The following is a 19037-nucleotide window of genomic DNA, read 5'->3' on the forward strand; positions in this document are numbered from 1 at the left end:
ATAAGGCCCGTATATATGTAAATAGGAGTATACAAGTGGAAACGGGTGTAATATAAGTGGGAAATTGTATGTAAGTGTATGAGTATTAGTCGAAACATTCATTGTGAGGGTATTTTGATGCGATATTCTGACGCTTAGTTGAATAAGGTCCGTATATATATATTGTGCAGTATTGGGTGTAAACGGGTGTAATTTAAGTGGGGAAGTATATTTGGAACTGAAGAAATAAAATAGAAGTTGAAACACGAGTGGTAGAGATTGTGCTTGCTACGTGAATATGCGCTAGCATTTCGCTAAATGCCCTCGTAATGAATGTAAATACTTGAAAACATTTACAGTGGTGGAGGAAAGGTTCAATGTAAAGAAAACAATACTGTGAAAGTTATAAAACAATATGGTATGTTGAAATACGAGTCATAGCGAGTGCGCTGAGTAAGCAGATGTTCGCTATAGTTGTGCTACATGTCGTCGTAATGAATGAAAACAACTGAAAACATTTACAAACAGTACAAAATGGTAAAGTGGCATTGAAACAGTTGTATACAAGTAGAGCAAAATGATATGTTGACGGAAACAAGAAACTTGGCACAACGTGTTACCACTCTGACCCAACTCGCTATGCTCGCGCGAAGGTACAATGCTTATTTTTCATATTTATGTCAATGAAAACCATTATATTGTTATTGATTATTAGTTCAAATTCAATAAATGCAGAGGTGTTGTTTGTGGTTTCTCCCAGAATTACCTACCATAGAAAACGTGAGCGACTCACACGTCAATGATAGAATACGATACTTGGCGCGGGGGAACTCACCTGTTCCGACCACTTATGGACCACGGTAAGCCCTTTCTTGCAGATTTTTCTTTGTTTCTCAACAAAAGCGGAAGTTTTAGCAATTTTTTTTTTCCAAAATAGCTCGGGATTGGGGGGTGTCGGAGGTGCGAAAAAGCTCGGGACGTGACGGGTTAAGTTGTATCAATGAGACAGATCTGAGAGAGTAGTTGTTGATCACACTTGCTCAGATTCTACTCCCCTTCTGTTTGGAGTCCTTCAAGGATCAGTTTTAGGCCCAGTTCTGTTTACAACATGTACCAGTAGTTTATCATCTGTACTTGATGCTCAGAACGTGTCCTATCATTTTTATGCAGATGACTCTCAGCTCTATGTTATGATCAATCAATCAATCAATCATTTCCTGTGGCACCCTCGGGGATGCATAGGGCCTCGATGAACTCACACCACCACATCCTATCTTGTGCTAACTCCTCAAGATCTCCCCAACACTCATCTCCAGCTTCCCGTCTCATTGTCCTCACCCACGTCTCTTTTGGCCTTCCTCTACCTCTCCTACCAGGTGCCACCCACCCTGGTGTACCTCGTACTATTCCCTGTCTCCTATACACATGTCCTAGCCACTTCCATTGTGAGAATCTAACATATTCATCGATCGGCTGCACTCCCGTTATTTCTCTAATTCTACTATTTGGTATCCTTTCCCACCACTTAACTCCTAATATTCTTCTAAGTGCTTTATTTTCAAACACCAAGAATTTATTTTCCATAGTCACTGTGCTGTACCAAGACTCGTGTCCATAAATTAAGATACTCCTAACCATTACCTTATAAAGTTTGATTTTTGTATGCACAGAGAAATTGTTATTATTCCAAATATTTTTAAGCATTCCCATTGCCTGATTAGCCTTCTTTAACCTTTCCTCGAATTCAAAGTTCAAAGAACCATCCTTGGCTAAATAAGTACCTAAATATTTAAACCTATCAACTTGCTTTACAACCATACCTCCAATTACACATTCCTGCGCATTTTCCATATTCATATTGATTATTTCAGTTTTTCCACAATTAATAACCAAACCCACCTTGCGACCTTCACTCACCAAACAGTCCAACACTCTCTGCATCTCTTCTGGCCCATCACAAATCAAAACTATATCATCTGCATAATCTAAATCCAAAAGTTTCCTGTTCTCTCCCCAAAGTATACCTGCACCGGTTTCTGTTCCAACACGTTTCATAATATAATCAATGACCAATATAAATAGTAAAGGCGATAGAACACCACCTTGAATTACTCCGGACTTGACTTCAAACGAATCACTCAGACAACCATCAACCATCACTTTACAAAATGTGTCCTCATGCATGTTCATAATGACCCTCACAAACTCCTCTGGTATGTTATGATGTCAGGTATTAATGATGCCTTGACTGTGCTTGAATCTTTAATGTCTGATATTAAGATGTGGATGTCAAGGACGAAACTTAAGCTAAATGATGGTAAAACTGTGATCATCATCATCTGAGGAAACAGAAGTGATGATGATGCTGATAATGCCCAGGCTTTGAATATTGGTGTGTCACAGCTTTATCCCGTCAGTTCTGTTCGAAATCTGGGTGTTTATTTTAATTCAGAGTTAAATTACAAAGAACATATCAATCAAGTTGTGAGAGGGTGTAACATACATATTATAAATCTGTACTCTTTGTGAGAAAATTCCTGAATAGATGTTGCCTCTGAACATTGATCTATGCAGTGGTCTTGTCTTGTGTTGATTATTATAATTCACTGTGGATTGGTATGCTGAATAATATACTATCAAAAGTTCATTCTGTGTTTAACAGGGCAGCGAGGCTTATCTTTGATCTACCCTCCCAAGAACCTTGACTATCCCATTCCAAATTTAGCTGCATTGGTTACCAGTAAAGCCTAGATTAAATTTAAGCTGTGTCTAATTACATTGAAGGTTCTTAAGTTTGGTGAACCGAAGTACCTTGCTGAATTGTTGAAATTCTCATTGACACGTCCAGGTGTGATGTTACACAGTGAAGATGATTCCTTGTGTCTTGACTACCTGGAACCATTCACCAGTCACCTTTCTCTGACCGTTCTTTTGTGTATAGAGCCCCTAGGTTATATTATAAATTGCCGTTGTCCATGAAGCAACTCGTTTCCGTTGAATCTTTTAAGAGACATCTAAAAGCCTTTCTCTTTTCAAAATGCTGTGATCTGGAGAGAGGCACCATGATGGATGGTTATTGGGTTTAAATATTGCCAGTTTCACATTTTTTTTAATGATGAAATTTGTATTATATATGAGAGATGTCATGGTTCTTGTAAAAAATAATGTATATGTATGTGGAGTGCTAGTGAGTTCCCAGTGGAAGAACTGGTGCTTTTGAGAAACAGAAGACCAGATCATTACTCATTCATTCATCATCTAATCCTGTGTTGACCCATGAGGAGCATAGGAATTATTATTTTATCTATCGTTTCCCAGACGCCTTAATCCCGGAAGGGATGGCCACAAACAAATTGCCTCCATGTCACCCTGTCCCCTGCCATTTCACTGCCCGGCTTCCAGCTCACACCCCCCTCTCTCACATACCTCTCCATTCTATTATTATTATCAATTGTCAGAAGTATCATAACTGATATTCTCAGGATATGTAGGATTAAATTACTGTACTGTACTTTCTTGCTTGACGAATTATTCATGTGCTAGTTACTACAATGAGGTTGGATGGCCAGCAGCCACGTGTTTCCCAGCAGCTCATAGACCAAATTGATTTTCATTGATTTGGACACCACGAGTTAAAAAATTTTAACAGGTTTTTCGGAGATGAATACTTGCATTGAATGCTTATCATTATTTAGCCTTTTAGCTGCATCACATTTTGAAAACAGCAGAAAAACTACATGCTAAATGGTGTATCACTTTACTTTCTGATCAAATTAACAACAAATAGGGATCCATCAACCACTTGTTCGATGACTGCAGTTAGTGACAAAGTTGTGGGTTTCTTGCAGACCAGGAAACCATTTACTGTACTGGGTTTGGTAGTTACTATTTACAAAACCAACTAGACTCCTGGTTGTTTAGTGGTTTAAACCACACTGACCAGTTGTAACCCAAAATGGTTTACATATGAGGATAACCGGGATTTATTGATTTTATAATGCCACTCGGTGTTGAATGACTGGCCACCCTCACCTTAAATATTGGGAATGAACTGCCTGGCCCTGGACCCCTGTGTTGCTAATGGGGAAAAGAAGGATTGATTGATGATTAATAAATAAATGAATGTGTCGTAAGATTGTATTAATTTAAGCCGTTTACTCATAGAAGGAGGAATGAATGAATTATTATTATTGATTTTTTAAAGTTATCAGTCTTTTACTCACAGAAGGGTAAATGAATTAATGGATGATAATTATTGATTTTATTATTATTTTTTTAAATCCTTTGCTTACAGAAGGGTAAGTGAATAAATGAATGATTATTATTTATCTTATTAAATTATCCTGGTGAAATGCTGAAGCATGGGGGAGAGATAGTAGTAGAATGGATGTGGAAGATGTGCAGATTGGCCTGGGAGGAAGGTAGAGTCCCGGAGGATTGGAAGTCAGGTATAATTATCTCCTTGTACAAAGGAAAAGGGGAAAAAGAAGTGTGTGGTAATCATAGGGGCATTTGTCTTCTTAGTATAATAGGAAAAGTATATGGTAGGATACTTATTGACAGAGTTAGAGAAAGAACAGAGAAATTAGTTGGAGAAGAACAGGGAGGCTTTAGGAAGGGAAGAGGTTGTGTAGATCAGATATTCATTCTCAGATCTTTAGTGGAAAAGTTTCTAGAGAAGGGAAAGAAGTTGTATGCGACTTTCATGGATTTGGAGAAAGCATATGACAGGGTGGATAGACTAGGATTGTGGAAAGTGTTAAGAATATATGGAATAGCTGGGAAGTTGTTGAATGCTGTGAAGAGTATGTACGATGGTGCGAAGGCTGCAGTGTGTGTGGATGGTGAACTAAGTGAATTTTTCTCTTTGAAAGTTGGTTTGAAACAGGGATGTGTCATGTCTCCATGGTTGTTCAATCTGTACATGGATGGGGTAATAAAAGAGGTACAAGGTAGGGTAGTGGATGTTGGAGTGGCCCTGGTGAGAGAGGATAGTGTTTGGAAACTCCCTGTACTGTTGTTTGCAGATGATACCGTGTTGTTGAGTGAAGACGAAGGGGAGCTGCAAGGCTTGGTGGATGAGTTTGAGAGAGTGTGTAAGAAACGGAATCTAAAGGTGAATGTAGGGAAGAGTAAAGTGATGATCTTTGAGAGAGGTGAAGTCAGTGAATGTACAGCGAGGTTGGATGGTGAGGAATTGGAAAATGTGAGTACGTTTAAGTACTTGGGTAGTGTGATGAGTAAGGATGGAGGTTTGGAGGTTGAAGTGCTTGAAAGGGTACAACAGGGAAGAAAGGTTGCTGGTTCTTTGAAAGCAGTGATAAGAAACAGGGAAGTGAGCATTGAAGTGAAAAAGTTACTACATGACAGTATTGTGATACCAACTCTAACGTACGGAAGTGAAGCTTGGACGTTGTTGGAAGGACACAAGTCAAGAGTGAGAGCCGTGGAAATGAGTTATTTAAGAGGAGCCTGTGGAGTCACATGGAGAGACAGGCTGACGAATGAGGATATAAAGGAGCGTTGTGGTGTTGATGTGGATGTGATAGGAAGCGTTATGAGGAACACACTGAGGTGGTTTGGCCATGTGGAGAGGATGGAGGGTGAAAGATTGACGAAGAGAGTGTATGTGAGTGAGGTGGAGGGGGAAAGAGGGAGGGGGAGGCCGAGGATGAGATGGAGAGATGGGGTGGAGAAGTATATGAGAGAGGGGGGTGTGAGTTGGGAGCAGGGGAGTGAAATGGCGGGGGACAGGGCGACTTGGAGGCGATTTGTTTGTGGCCACCCCAAATGGGATTGAGGCGTCTGGCAATAGATAGATAGATAGAAATTATCCTGTGATTCCTTTTCTCACAGAAAGATGATTTAATGAATGGATGATTAGTATTTATCAATCCTTTCCTCACAGAAGGAAGTGGTAGGTGGTGATGGCCATCATCCACTGACCTGATGTGATCTTGCTTGCTTCATCCTTCCTCTTTCTCATTCTGTCACTGTGTCTGCCATTTTCTCTTCCTCCTTCTCCTTTTCTTTACTGTGACATTTTATTACTTTTCTTTCCACTTCATGTGACTGTACACTGAGTGACAAGCCTGATGGTTTTCTGTAACCCAGGAATCTATTTACAGTGCTGAATGTAACCATATAACCAACTTATGGGGTGAAGTAGAGCCTGCTATGGTGCCCCAGTTACCTAGGTGGAGAGATGCAAATGCAGCATCTTTCCAGGAACCAAACTCCACATTATTTCCCGTGCCGCACTGTAGTGAAGCGCTGTCAGCCACAAGGGAGCATCTGTTCACTGCATGGGGCAACCCTGCAAGAGCCATTGCTTGTCTGTGGTTGGTGGGTCTGCTTTGTCAAACTAGCTGGGGTTGATCAACAAAGTGACACCTCACAGAAGACTGAGTGAATAGTTTGGATGGTTATTATTCATCTTATTAAATTATCTTATCAGCCCTTTACTGACAGGGATGAATGAAATGATTGATGATTATTATTGATACAGTATTGTAACTTACAAGTATGTTTCATTTACACACAGAAAGATGAATATCCCCGTGTGTTGGTTGCAGTGTTTGTGGAGAAGCCTGTGCCATTTTTGGAAGAAATGTTGAACAAGGTTTCAAATCTCAGCTACCCAAAACATCAGCTGGATTTGCTAATACACAACCAGGTTGGTACTAAGTTTGTAAAAATGAAATGCAAAAGTTCCCAGTCATGTAATTTTCATATTGTACTATAGTTGTTTGAGCTTGGAACAGTGACAGAGATAATAGTATGCTTATTATTTAAATGTGTTTAATTTACACTAGAGAATGTCAGTTTTTCCTACTACGGTAATAAGATCCATCATCTGTGGGCTGAGAAATGTACTAAATCTCTCTCAGCATAAGAATGAAACCCATCATTAACAGATGAGAAGTAGAAGAGGTAAAGTATGAGGCAGACTCTTAATGCTGTTCAAGTTGTACTGTTTATTTACCTCGGTAATTACTTTATGTTGCAGGTGGTGTTGCATGAGAAACTAATTGAAGAATGGGTGGGAGTGCAAGATGGTGCTGGTTACCACTCAGTTCAGCACATATCCCCATCTGCCCACCTGAAGGAATGGCATGCTCGCAATTTTGCTGTGTAAGGATAAAGTGTACATTTTATTAGATATTTAGAATTTGAGAATAAAATCAAAGTTAGGTGTTTTTGCAACAGTTTTCCAGACTCAAATTCTCCTTGTGATTGTACTCAGCAGAGGGAAATGTCTGGCTGGTAAAGGATGGAGGAGTAGAGAAATGTACATTTTTTATATGTGCCATGAGATCTGGTAGGTGGTGGCAACAATCATCCACTCACATGGTTTCGTGTTGCCTACTTCTGCCTTCACCCTCATCATTCATTTTCTGAGTCTGCCCTCGTTTCATTCGTTTTGTTTTGTTTTTGAGGGCTCCAACATGCTTGCCTGTGTTGGCCTCAGTCACCTAATGGCGGCTTTCCTTGCTGCTCAATCTCTGTCAGCTTCTCTATTTAGTCTCTGATCCCTGAGGTCACATATGATGACCTTGTCCCAGGTCTTTTTTGGTATGCCTCTCGTTACCCTGTCCGCAGCATTAACACTTCTCACCTTCTGCCCTCCTCTTCTCCTGTTTCACCCATCATTCCTGTCACTTTTAACACTCTTCTTTCTTTTTCTGGTGGGTTTGCATTGAGTGACAAACTTGATGGTTTCCTGTAAGCCAAGAAACCATTTACAGTGCTGGGTGGTAACCATATAGCCAACCCATACATGTTCCTTACATGTCAGCGAGTGGGTTGATGTAGGGTTAGTGCCCCTCCCAGTAAAACAACCAACTCAAAGTCAGCCACCCCATATGGGATTGTGGTGTCTGGCTATAGATAGGTTGATAGTTGTCATTGGTCAGCAGTAGTTTTTCCAGTGTGATCAAGATAATTCAAGTACTATATTGTAGTGTTTAAATACTGTGCATGCCTAGTAGGGACAATATTAAGGGGCTATTACTGTAATCAGTCCAGCAGTCATTTAAGTTACTTCATGGACTGCATCTTACTGATGGCGATGCAGAGTGTGCACTTGTTGGCATTGTTCACCCTGAGTGGGAGCAGCTGTGCCGTCCACACAGAAACCAAATTTCATGTTTCCTGACATCTCTCGGTGGGAAGGACCCTGGTGGGACACGTCTACCACAAGGGGCTAGTGGATCTCTTCACAGTGTTAATGTAATGTACCTGTAGGACAGCCCTACAGAAGCAGTTGCTTATCTGTATTGATGGGTCTGCTTGGCCAGACAGACCAGGGTTAAGCAACAACAACAAATGCATTATGTTTCCAGAAGTTATGGCAGTGACTGCTTTGTGCTTCTCCAAAAGGGAGACTAATTATAAATATTTGATGGTTGAATTTGGGTCAGGAAGTTCTCAGCTGACTGTTGGTATGTCTGCTTAGACATACATGCAGTGTATTACCTCATATCTTACTACTCACCCCTATCCCCCTCCCCAGTGTTTGCCTCTTTCCACCCTTCCACTGCTTTCATTCCCTGTACCCCCGTCACCGTTGTCAGTCTTGAGAATAAGTGTTGGGAGCAAGAAGGAGGGAAGGAGGGGATTACATGGTGGTCTAAGCTATTTCCTTGAAGAGTCAACCCTCCTTCACTCCATCCTCCCAGTTTGCTCAGTGCTTGTTGTCAAGGTAGTTATTATTTCAAAAATTATCACATTATGAAATGACTGAATTATGTTATTAATTATGGTACAGTATATTCATTTGTTAACATGTATTCTTACATATTATATTGCATAAGTGAAAGCTATTTGTCCAGGAAACTGGAGGATGTTATATTTATGCTGCCATACCTTTCAAAAGTTGCATCTTGTACTGTAACATGCCCAATGGCTGTATTATGGTAGACATCAACCTAAAATTGGCATACCCATACTTGAATATGTACTTAAGATATCTACAGTATCCATGTAGTATATGGATTGCATACCTATGTTGGTCAAGAAACATTAGTTTATTAACCTGCATACCTATGTTGGTCAAGAAACATTAGTTTATTAACCTTATTTTACTGTTAAGATATGAAAGATATCACAACAAATATTTAATAATTTCTGACACAAGATCTGTCACTGTCAGTTTGGTTGTAATTGAAATAAATTCCAGGATTTGCAACCAGACTGAGAGAAAAATTAATCTTGTGATCATTTTGTTCATTCCCATTCATTTTTAAAGACTCCAACTTGCTAGCATGTGTTGGCTTTGGTCACCTAATGGCGACTTTCCATGCTGCTCGATCTCTGGCAGCATCCCTCTTCAGTCCCTTATCCCCAAGGTCCTACTCAATGACCTTGTCCCAGGTCTTTTTCGGTCTACCTCTCACAATCCTACCCCAAACGTTAACACCTCTCATTTTCTGCACCCAGTTATCATCCCCCATCCTCTCCACATACCCACATCATCTCAATCTGCCTCTCCTCATCATCCCCCATCCTCTCCACATACCCACACCATCTCAATCTGCCTCTCCTCATCAGAGCACCAGTACACTCCAGTCCCATCCTACCTCTCAACTCTTCCATCGTAAACCTGTTCCCCCCGGGGCCTCACACTCCAGGTTGCACTGCATATCCACCTAATCATTGTCATTTCTGTACGTTTGAGCCTGCGAATATCCTGTACTGCCCAGGCCTCACTACCATACAGCATTACAGTCCTAACACATGCCGCATACAAAGATCCCTTAGCACGGAGGGAGAGCACTCTCAGTGTTGGGAGAGACAACAGCTCCCTGAACTTCTTCCAACCACTGTTCTGTCTCTCTAGCCCCCACCTCCAGCACATAACATGTCTCACAAATAACAAAGCTCTTCCACACATTCAGGAGATTCACCAGCAAGATCAGTCCTTTCACGCCTGACAATCTTCTCATGCTCTCTCTGACACACCGCACACATGAAATCAACGTTATCTCGCGGTCTGCTTGTAATACTACTACATCTCTCATGCACCCGCATATCACAAACACTGCACAGGATGGAATTACTTCCCATGTGCTTGTGCCATATCGCACATGGCCACCCTCCCTCTTCTTTGGCAGTATTGCTGCCAGTCATGAATACCATCACTTTTGTTTTATATGCATTTACTCTTAAGCCATTGTGTCCCATGCCATTTCTCCACTTTCTAAATCTTTCCTCTGCCTCCCTGTCATTCCCTGCAATCAACACTAAATCATTGGCATACAACATTTCCCACAGGATATAGGAATGATCATGTCTCTGCTGTTTTGTCTTTCATAATCTAGTAAAACAAAGTTGATGACTGATGTTTCTTGTGCATCATGGGAAGGATGTGAAATCCTAATACTACAGTTTATGGTCAAGGTATGGTTTTACAATAGGGCACTACCACTTGTGATGTTGTATTACAGAGAGCTGTGTTTGAAGCGAGGGTGTGATGCACTCTTCAGTGTTGATGGGGAGGTTCACCTGGACAACCCAGACACTCTGACATTGCTGCTGGCACACAATAGGTGCGTTAAACCTGTCAGTATTTCGCTTTTGACTGTCATTTGAAAGTTTTGTCTAGTTCAGTGGCAGAATGACAGATTTTTGTCCCCGTTGTAGCTTATTTTCGTAAACTCAAGTGGCAGAATAAGACAGAGTGAAAGCCCTACATTCTTTTCAAAGTACTTCTTGTTGACGAGTGCCGCATTTTTTTGTTAATCTCATGTTACAGCTGGGCATTCAAGATGGAGAGACAGGAGATTGACGCCAAATTAAAATGGACAGGGTATATTGGAAATTTTTTCTTAATTTGAGCAATAGAGTACAGAGTTTTACCCTAATCAGGGACAAGTTTATTGTGATATTAAGTAAAGAAAGTTTGTGTTGATCTCTGCCCATTATTAGGCTACCTTACCATATCCTAAGTTGAAAATCTGTGGAAATGTAAATCTCATTAAAGGCATAGCATACCATCCATATTTTTAAAGTTTGAGTGCCCCTGTGCATTCTGAGAGGCTGCCTATAAGCAGAATTAAATCTGATGTTTGCCAGAAAAAAGTATCAGTGTCATTAAGTACAGTTGACCTTCAAGACCAGAACCAAGTCTGAAACATAATAGGACTGAAGTAGGGCTAATGAAGGTTAGATGATTCAGTTGAAGGACTAAATATATTCTTGATATCCCTGAAGAATGTTATTCTGCTGAGAAAAGTTTTTTCAAACCGGAGGGGATGGATATAGCATTCAGGAACCCCATTAATATGAGGTCCATTCAGAGTTTACCATCAGCTCCTCATAATTCATTTGTTTTTGTTGGAAAACCAAAGAGCATGTAGAATCCTTTTTATTGTGTGAAAGACAAAGAGAGGAGCTGATGATCTAGTGGCTTGAACATTGCATATGGAGTAATGATCTTGCATAGGTTTGGGCTGTTAGAGGTGACTTTTCTTTTTTTTTTATCATGTTCAGCTAACATGGGAAGTAGGCTGGTATCTACTCTTAAATGTACTGTACAGGATAGAGCATGTTCTAAGATGTACTTCACAGGGCTACAATAGCCTGGTCCTGGGGTCCCTACGCCTTGAAGAGGGAATGTGGAATTGAATTGATACTGTGTTTTTACAAAGAAGGGATAGTGATGATTCTTCCTCTGTCTTTTGTTCTTCTGGGAATAATGAATCTTAGCTAGGAGAGGGAGGTGAATGGTGAGTGACCTGAAATTGTGGTCAGTTCCACTGGGCATTCTATTGATTTATATTTCTCGCTCCTTCTTTTGCTTTGTTGACTCATCACCCTATCCTTATGTGGGAAATAAGAGGTTGGCCTATTGTTGATAATAATGATGATGATGATGATGATGGGGCCCTGGTGACAGGTGGGGGCACGTCCATCCACTCATGTGGTGTAGTTCTGCCTCTAGGTGACTGTACATTGAGTGATAGGCCAAATGGTTTCTTGTAACCCAGGAAGCCATTTACCACACTTGGTTGTAGCCATGTAAACAAATGACACCTGATGGTATAGTGGGTTATGACCCTTCAGTTGGATAGGGCTTGTAAAGGTTTCCTTCTGAGGGATTTTTTGGGATTTACTGCTCATATAAGGTCATGCATGGGCAAGTGAGGCTGGTCACCCTCATCTAAATATCGGGACTGAAAAGCCAAGCCCCAGGCCCCTATGCTCCTGGTGTGGCAAAGAAAAAATTAATAATACAGAAATAATAATAATAATAAGGGCCTAGTGACTAAAGTTGTTTGTTGCAGGCCAGTGTTGGGAGGGATGCTGGTGCGTGATGGTCAGGCTTGGTCCACCTTCTGGGGTGCAGTTAATGCTGATGGCTTCTATGCTCGCTCCATTGACTACATGGACATCACCAACAACAACAGAAGGTTAGTAAACAACATTTTCACCGTTTGCATTGTTTATGGCTCATTTTAGTTAGTTGCTGTATTAGTTAGTGTACCCTTTTTCATTTGTTTTCCCTTGCTTCAGTACCGGCACAGAATGAACTCACATACAGTCAAAATTGCCCTCACAGTAACGTGGCTCCCAACCACAGCACACACTACTCTCTCCATGCACAACACTGTCGCAACACAGACAGTCCTTCAACATAACCTCAATAAAAGATCTCTGAGAACACTTGACAGAAGTGAAATGTTTCTTGCAGTTCACTGGGCACACATCCAAAAAAGGCTAAGGTCACAACAACAGGAACAACATTATATGGTAAAGGATTATGTAAATTATCATGTAATGTTGTTGATTAATGTAATTATTCAATCTGCAACATTATGTAATAATTCATGTAATCCATTACTATATACATGCTGTATGTGTTGTTGTTTTTATTGAGTAGCCCTAGTCTGTCTGTCTGAGCAGACACATTAACTTCTGGCAAGAGCTGTCCCATGCAGTGAAACAATATTCCCATGAAGTGAAGAGCACCTTACCACACTGGGGCATGGGGAAATGTGGAGGTTTGGTTCATGGATGAACAACACATTTGCATCTGTCCACTGTATTACCTGTACTTGGTTATATGTTACCACCCAGTATTATACAGTAAATGGTCTGGGTTACTTGAAACCACCAGGCCCATCTTTAAGTGTAGAGTGTCCTGAAGTGGAAAGATGAGTAATAAAAAGTGTCAGGAAGAATGGGAAAGGTTGGAAGAGAGGAAGGTAGATACAGGAAAAAGATTGATAAAAGTAAAGGCAGCACTACTGTATATTACGTGAGTGGATGACAGTTACCACCACCTACCACATGTTGTATGTGTGAAGTTGTGTAACCAAAGGTGGCCTGATTACTGAGAGATGGCATATTGTAGTACCAGTAATAATAATAGTTGTAGCCATAGGTTCTTCTGAACATAAACCCAATGGACTGCAGGCTGAAATTGCCCCTCGTGGGCAGTCCTTCATCCTTCCTTTTTGGAGATAGGGAGTTGAAAGACGTTTACATCTATCTGCAGTATCTTCTGTCTATATTATAACGACCTGTTCTCTGTATGTTTGTTGGTGTACCCATTTGTTACTGTAGCACAGCAGAAACGGCATATTGCAGCTCAATTTTTGACAGAGCAAAGTACCGCACAAGTAAACAATTTCCAGTCCATTTGGGCCACTGGTTCCCAGGTTATGACCCATTTCTGACCATTTGATCTGGTGTGGCTTTGGCCTTTAGGTGGATCAATTTCTTTGTGGGCATTGAAGTTACCGTAACACAGCCTTTTTGACCGAGAGGAAAAACTGCCGAAGGCAACCTCTAAGCGAGTATTCAAAACTGCTTGTTTTTTTATATTGGTGCCACCACTTGAATTTGTCCCTTTTCAGCATTGTGGGCATCCAAATGCTGTGATGCTAGGCTGCAGTGTCAGGATGCTACTGAATCCTCAATTAACCCTATCAGGTTTCTGGGCCGGGCAGATTATGTCTGTGCCAGAGTCAGCCACTCATGCTGACCCACATCTTCGCAGCCCGATATTTTACTTTTGATCGCTTTGTGTAAATACACTTTTCATGATAGAATGTTGGTTTTGGTGTCATTTTAAAGCTAAATAGTTGTAATTTATTGTAGTATGTTCAAAAAAGGAGAACAAAGAAAATGAAATGTCAAAATAATGAGTTAAAGTTAGGCGAAAAGCAAAAAATTTTATACCTTGCCGTAGAAAAATATTCAGCAAAAAATAATGAGTAAAGATATGTAAATTTGGTTTAAACCATGCAAAAACACGATAAATTACTTTTACAGTGATATATAGATTATGGTAATTTTTGCATTTCATTGTGCAGTAAAGTGAAATGAATGAGATTCACAATTTTATTTTAGTCTCGGCTCCATATTCGATTCGCGATGTTTTTCTTTGATCGGTCAGTGTTAATAAACTTTTTGATAAGATGCTGGTCTTGGTGTTATTTTGAAGCTGAAGAGTTGTACTTTTTCTTAGTATATCCATAAAAGGAAAACAAAGAATATACAAAATCAAAGTGACAAGTTGAAGTTAGGCAAAAACCAAAAATTTTATACCTTGCTGTAGAAAAATATTCACCAAGAATAAAGTTATAAAGAAACAAAGCCATGAGTCAGACCAGCTGTGCAGTACCTCCACACATAGAGCAACCATTCCATGACATCATGCTCGAGCCTCTTTGTTATGATGCTTAAATGCGATTTATGGTGAATATTTTACAAAAGTTTCTTAAAATGACGATTAAAAGCTTGATCCGAATCTCTGAGGTTGGATTTGAAATGACGATCGAAATAGTCTTTTGAATCTCAAAGAGTTAAGTACCTGTGGATGCTTTTTTGTTGCATAAGCTTGATTTTTTTTTTTTAATTGAAAGTTACTCTATTGAAACCCATCTTGACTGGTGAGAATGGAGGAAATGGAAAGCTAGGGGAGAAAATAGTAGGGTTTTACCATCCTGTAGTCACACACAGTACAATATTACAATATTATTATAGAAAAGACCATAAAGAAACCCCCCAAAATTTATTTGACAGTTTTGTGATGAGAATGATAGGTTACCTAGCTTGGAAAGAAGGGAAGGAGTATGGAAGGGGAGAATGAAGAAAGGAAACAGAATGGGTAAGATACAGCTGGAATTTTGGAGAAGGGTGGAAAGAAGGGAGAGTTAGTAACAGGAGGAATTGTTAGTTCAGTTACTCTGTTCTCACCTTGTTTTACTTTAAATGCAGTTCTAATCCTGTATTCTTTTTGTTGCTTTTAGTGCTCCTCTTTTCTTTTATGAGTTTCTTCTGTTCTGTACCATACCTTATCCCATCTGCAGAAAATGGTGATGATGATGATGATGATGATGATGATGATGATGATGATGATGATAATGGTGTTGATGCCCTATTTGTTTTCTCTCCTCATTTATTGCCTTTTTCCTCTGTTCCCTTATTTATTACTCAGTCTCTGTAAAACGTATGCAAGGATATAACAGATTGTCATATTGTATTGTATCGTTTATGAAGGCTCCAACATACTTACATGCATTGACCTTGGTCACCCAGTGACAGCACTTCATGCTGCTCAATATCTGGAATCCTCCCTGTTCTGTCTCTTATCCCTGTGGTCACACTCTGTGACCTCGTCGTAGGTCCTTTTTGGTTTGCCTCTCACAGCCCTACCCTTGATGTTCGTGTCTCTCACTTTCCACACCCAGTTGTCATGTTCCGTCTTCTCAACATGCCCAAATCATCCAAGTCTACCCATCCTCATCACAACACCAATACATTTCAGCCTCATCCTTTATCTCCAATACATTTCAGCCTTATCCTTCATCTCAACTCATCATTTGCAACCCTAGCCTCCTTAGGCTTTGCACTCAAGGATACACTACACATCCATTTAATCATAGTCATTTCTGTATGTTTGAGTCCATGAGTATCCTCTTCCTTTACTGCCCAGGTCTTGCTACCATACAGCATTACACTCCTAACACATGTCACATGCAAAGATCCCTTAGCATGGTGGGAGGACTCCTCTCAGTGTTAGGCAGCAGCTCTCTGATCTTTCTTCAACCACTCCTTACTCTAGTCACAGAGCTAACTTCATTCCAACCTCCAGCATGACATGTTCCCTAAATAACAAAACTCGTCCACACACTCGAGACCTCTGCAGGATCAGGCCTTTCACGCCTGACAATCTCTACATGTTTTCTCAGATATATTGCACATGCAGAATCAGCATTATTTTGCATTCTACCTCTAATACCACTACATCTCTTATGCACCCATTTATCACAAACACTGCACAAGATGAAGTTACTTTCCACACTGTTGCAGCAAACTTCATATGCTCAAACTCATGCTTTGACAGTACAGCCACCAGCCCTAGATATCATCACTTCTGTTTTATCCACATTTACTTGTGTGCCTCATTCAGTCTCTCCATGTCCCAAATCTTTCCTCCACCTCCTGTGCCTCATATTCATTCTCTCCAATCAGCATCAAGTCATCAGCATGCAACATCTCTCATGGGAGTCCCTTTCAGAAGTCATGTGAGAGAGCTTCCTGCTCCATGACAAACAATAAGGGACAAAAGACTGATCCTTGATGCACACCAATATTAATGGGAAACTCATCACTTAAATCTTTGTTCACTCTCATGTGAATGTGAGCGCATACAGACATAGCCATAACCACTCTAACCAGCCACTTCTCAGTCCCAAGTGTTCTCATTGCCCACTTCACCAGCTCTTCACCATCTCCTTAATGTAGATAACAGTATAACGGTAAAGAACAATGTAATTGTAGATAACAGTGCAACAGTATAAGAAGCTGAAGTAAATTTGTGTTCACTGATATTCATGTGCCAGTGCCAGCACATTTGTGTACAGTTGTTGCCAGCTGATGTAAGTTGAAAGGAGTAAGAGGAAGAATGATAGTACATTATGTGAGACTTGAATAGGAAAGGAAGGGAAGAAAATTTAGTTTTCTCATTGGATGATTTTTTTTTTATGTCCATAGCCAGATGCGTAAATTTCTTAAGGGGTGACCTCAGGTGAATCATTTCCATGTCACCCTGTCCTCTGCCATCTGGCTGCCCTTTCTCATACCCCCCCACCCCTCATCTCATCTTTGGTTTTTCCCCCTCCCTCCCCTGCTCCACCTCATTGACATACACTCCTAGTCAGTCTCATTCTCAGTCCTCACCAAATGGCCAAACAATTTCAGAATACCTTTATTTCTCCTAACATCATTTAGCACATCCACATTAATATCACGGCACCCCTTCACTTCCGCATTTTCCTAGTGTTTCCATGTAACTCCACATGCTCCATTCAGTTAACTCATACCACTTCCTTCACTCTTGATTGTGTCCTGCTATAATTTTGCTCTTTTAACTCCTTACCTTGCAATCTTTTTCTTTTATCTTCTCTCTCACCTGTCCAAATAATTCTTACCTTTGAATCTGCCCTCAGGACACTCTTGAAATGAGACAGAGTGAATGAAATTGACTGATATTTTGATCAACAATTACTGAAAACTGTACGCCACAAAAAGATATGTCTAATTGCTACGTAATTTGCCATTGAATCACACACGTATAATGTATTTAGTAGTTTACCCCAGTACAGTGCCCTCTACAAACTACACTGCTTGATGTCTCTGTTGACTGTTTCATTTCATTGATTGGGGTGAATAAAAAACTGCCATTGTTTTGGGGTGTTGTGGTTATTTGCATGGGGCTGATGGAAAAATCAACTTTGTACTCATAGCATACTTGGTGTCCTTTGAAATCATGTTCTTTCAACCTTCCTCTCCGGTCCCTAATTTGTTTGAATATCTCTGGGTCTGGTTAGTACTTGGATGGGTGACCGCCTGGGAACACCAGATGCTGTTGGCATCCCTACGTGTCAAGTGGGGTTGGTGGAGGATTAGTGCCCCTCCCTGTAAAACAATTAACTCTAAGCCATTGGCCACCCCGTCTGGGATACATGGCATCTGGCAATGAATGAATGAATGAAATCTCTGATATGTGTTTATGTATGAAACGGTTTCAGTCAGGTGGCCAATTTTTTTTAGCATATTCTTGCTATCTCCAAATGTTATTATTCAGCTGAGGGAGACTGTCTGAACTGAACCCTCATTAACCACATTGCTGCAGGAGATTCCTTCTTAAGTCGAGTAAACTTATTATTACTTTTTTTTTAATTATTATTTTTTTAACAATAACAGAATAGAGGAAGGAAAAATATAAGAAAAAAAAAAAAAAAATCCATACACCTGATTACAGGTATCCTCCATTCATGAAGAATCTGTAATAGTTGGACTTGAACAGCCATAGATTGAAGTTTAGGAGGAAACTAGTCTGGAGAAGTGAGTTCCAGAGAGATGCAGTTCAGGGAATAAATGATTTCTGCTAGGCAGAAGATGTGATAGTTTGATTTAAAAATGGGGGGGGGGGGAAGTAGAATGTGTCACTTGATACTAAATTTTATTCCTTGATATCCATATCAGTACATTTAGGTCACCAGTGTTCATTGATAGCAGAAGCCACAGCTAGAGGAAGAATTCATTAATGTAGGAAAGAGACAGGTTGTAGTCAGCTGAAATGGGCATGGTTAGAATAGGCTTGTGAGTGTTTTTACCTCATTTCAATGTACAGTATTTTATAACTCTGTACTGTATAGTACTGTTTAGTACTGTACATATTAACACAGATTTAGCAAAAGTGTTGGGAGGAGTTGTTATTGTTGCTCATCCATGGTCATGTCTTGCCCAGCAGACCCATTGACAACAGGTAAGCAACTGCCTCTCATGGGTCATCCCATAGGTTCCCTACATTGCCGATGTGTCTGTGTCTGTGTGTGGTGTGTGTTGTACAGTGCTTCATTTTGTGTGTTACATTGCATGGGCCTATTCTACAAGTGAGGCACGTGTCATCTGTGATTCCACGTAACCCAAATCTAAGCTGTTAACTGAGGAAGGCTATGTTATGATTTAAGTCTAGTTAGGTGAACTCATTTACATTTAAGGATACCTCTGATGGTGGGTATTGGGAGGGGACGCTTTTA

The 19037-nt window shown here is 40.4% G+C and overlaps 1 protein-coding gene across 1 annotated transcript in view; it reads left to right on the forward strand.

The window, feature by feature from the left end:
* Positions 1-19037, forward strand: part of Plod (procollagen lysyl hydroxylase) — a 403871-nt gene that overhangs the window by 17843 nt on the left and 366991 nt on the right. Inside the window, exons 7-10 of the mRNA XM_080285397.1 lie at positions 6524-6655; positions 6989-7113; positions 10428-10529; positions 12267-12392. Of these exons, the coding sequence (XP_080141523.1) occupies positions 6524-6655; positions 6989-7113; positions 10428-10529; positions 12267-12392 (485 nt within the window). The remainder of the gene's footprint in view (positions 1-6523; positions 6656-6988; positions 7114-10427; positions 10530-12266; positions 12393-19037) is intronic.

Source organism: Coenobita brevimanus, chromosome 106 (genome assembly GCF_032717465.1).
Source record: "Coenobita brevimanus isolate Jiangsu-jjx chromosome 106, ASM3271746v2, whole genome shotgun sequence".
Lineage (NCBI taxonomy): Eukaryota > Metazoa > Arthropoda > Malacostraca > Decapoda > Coenobitidae > Coenobita > Coenobita brevimanus.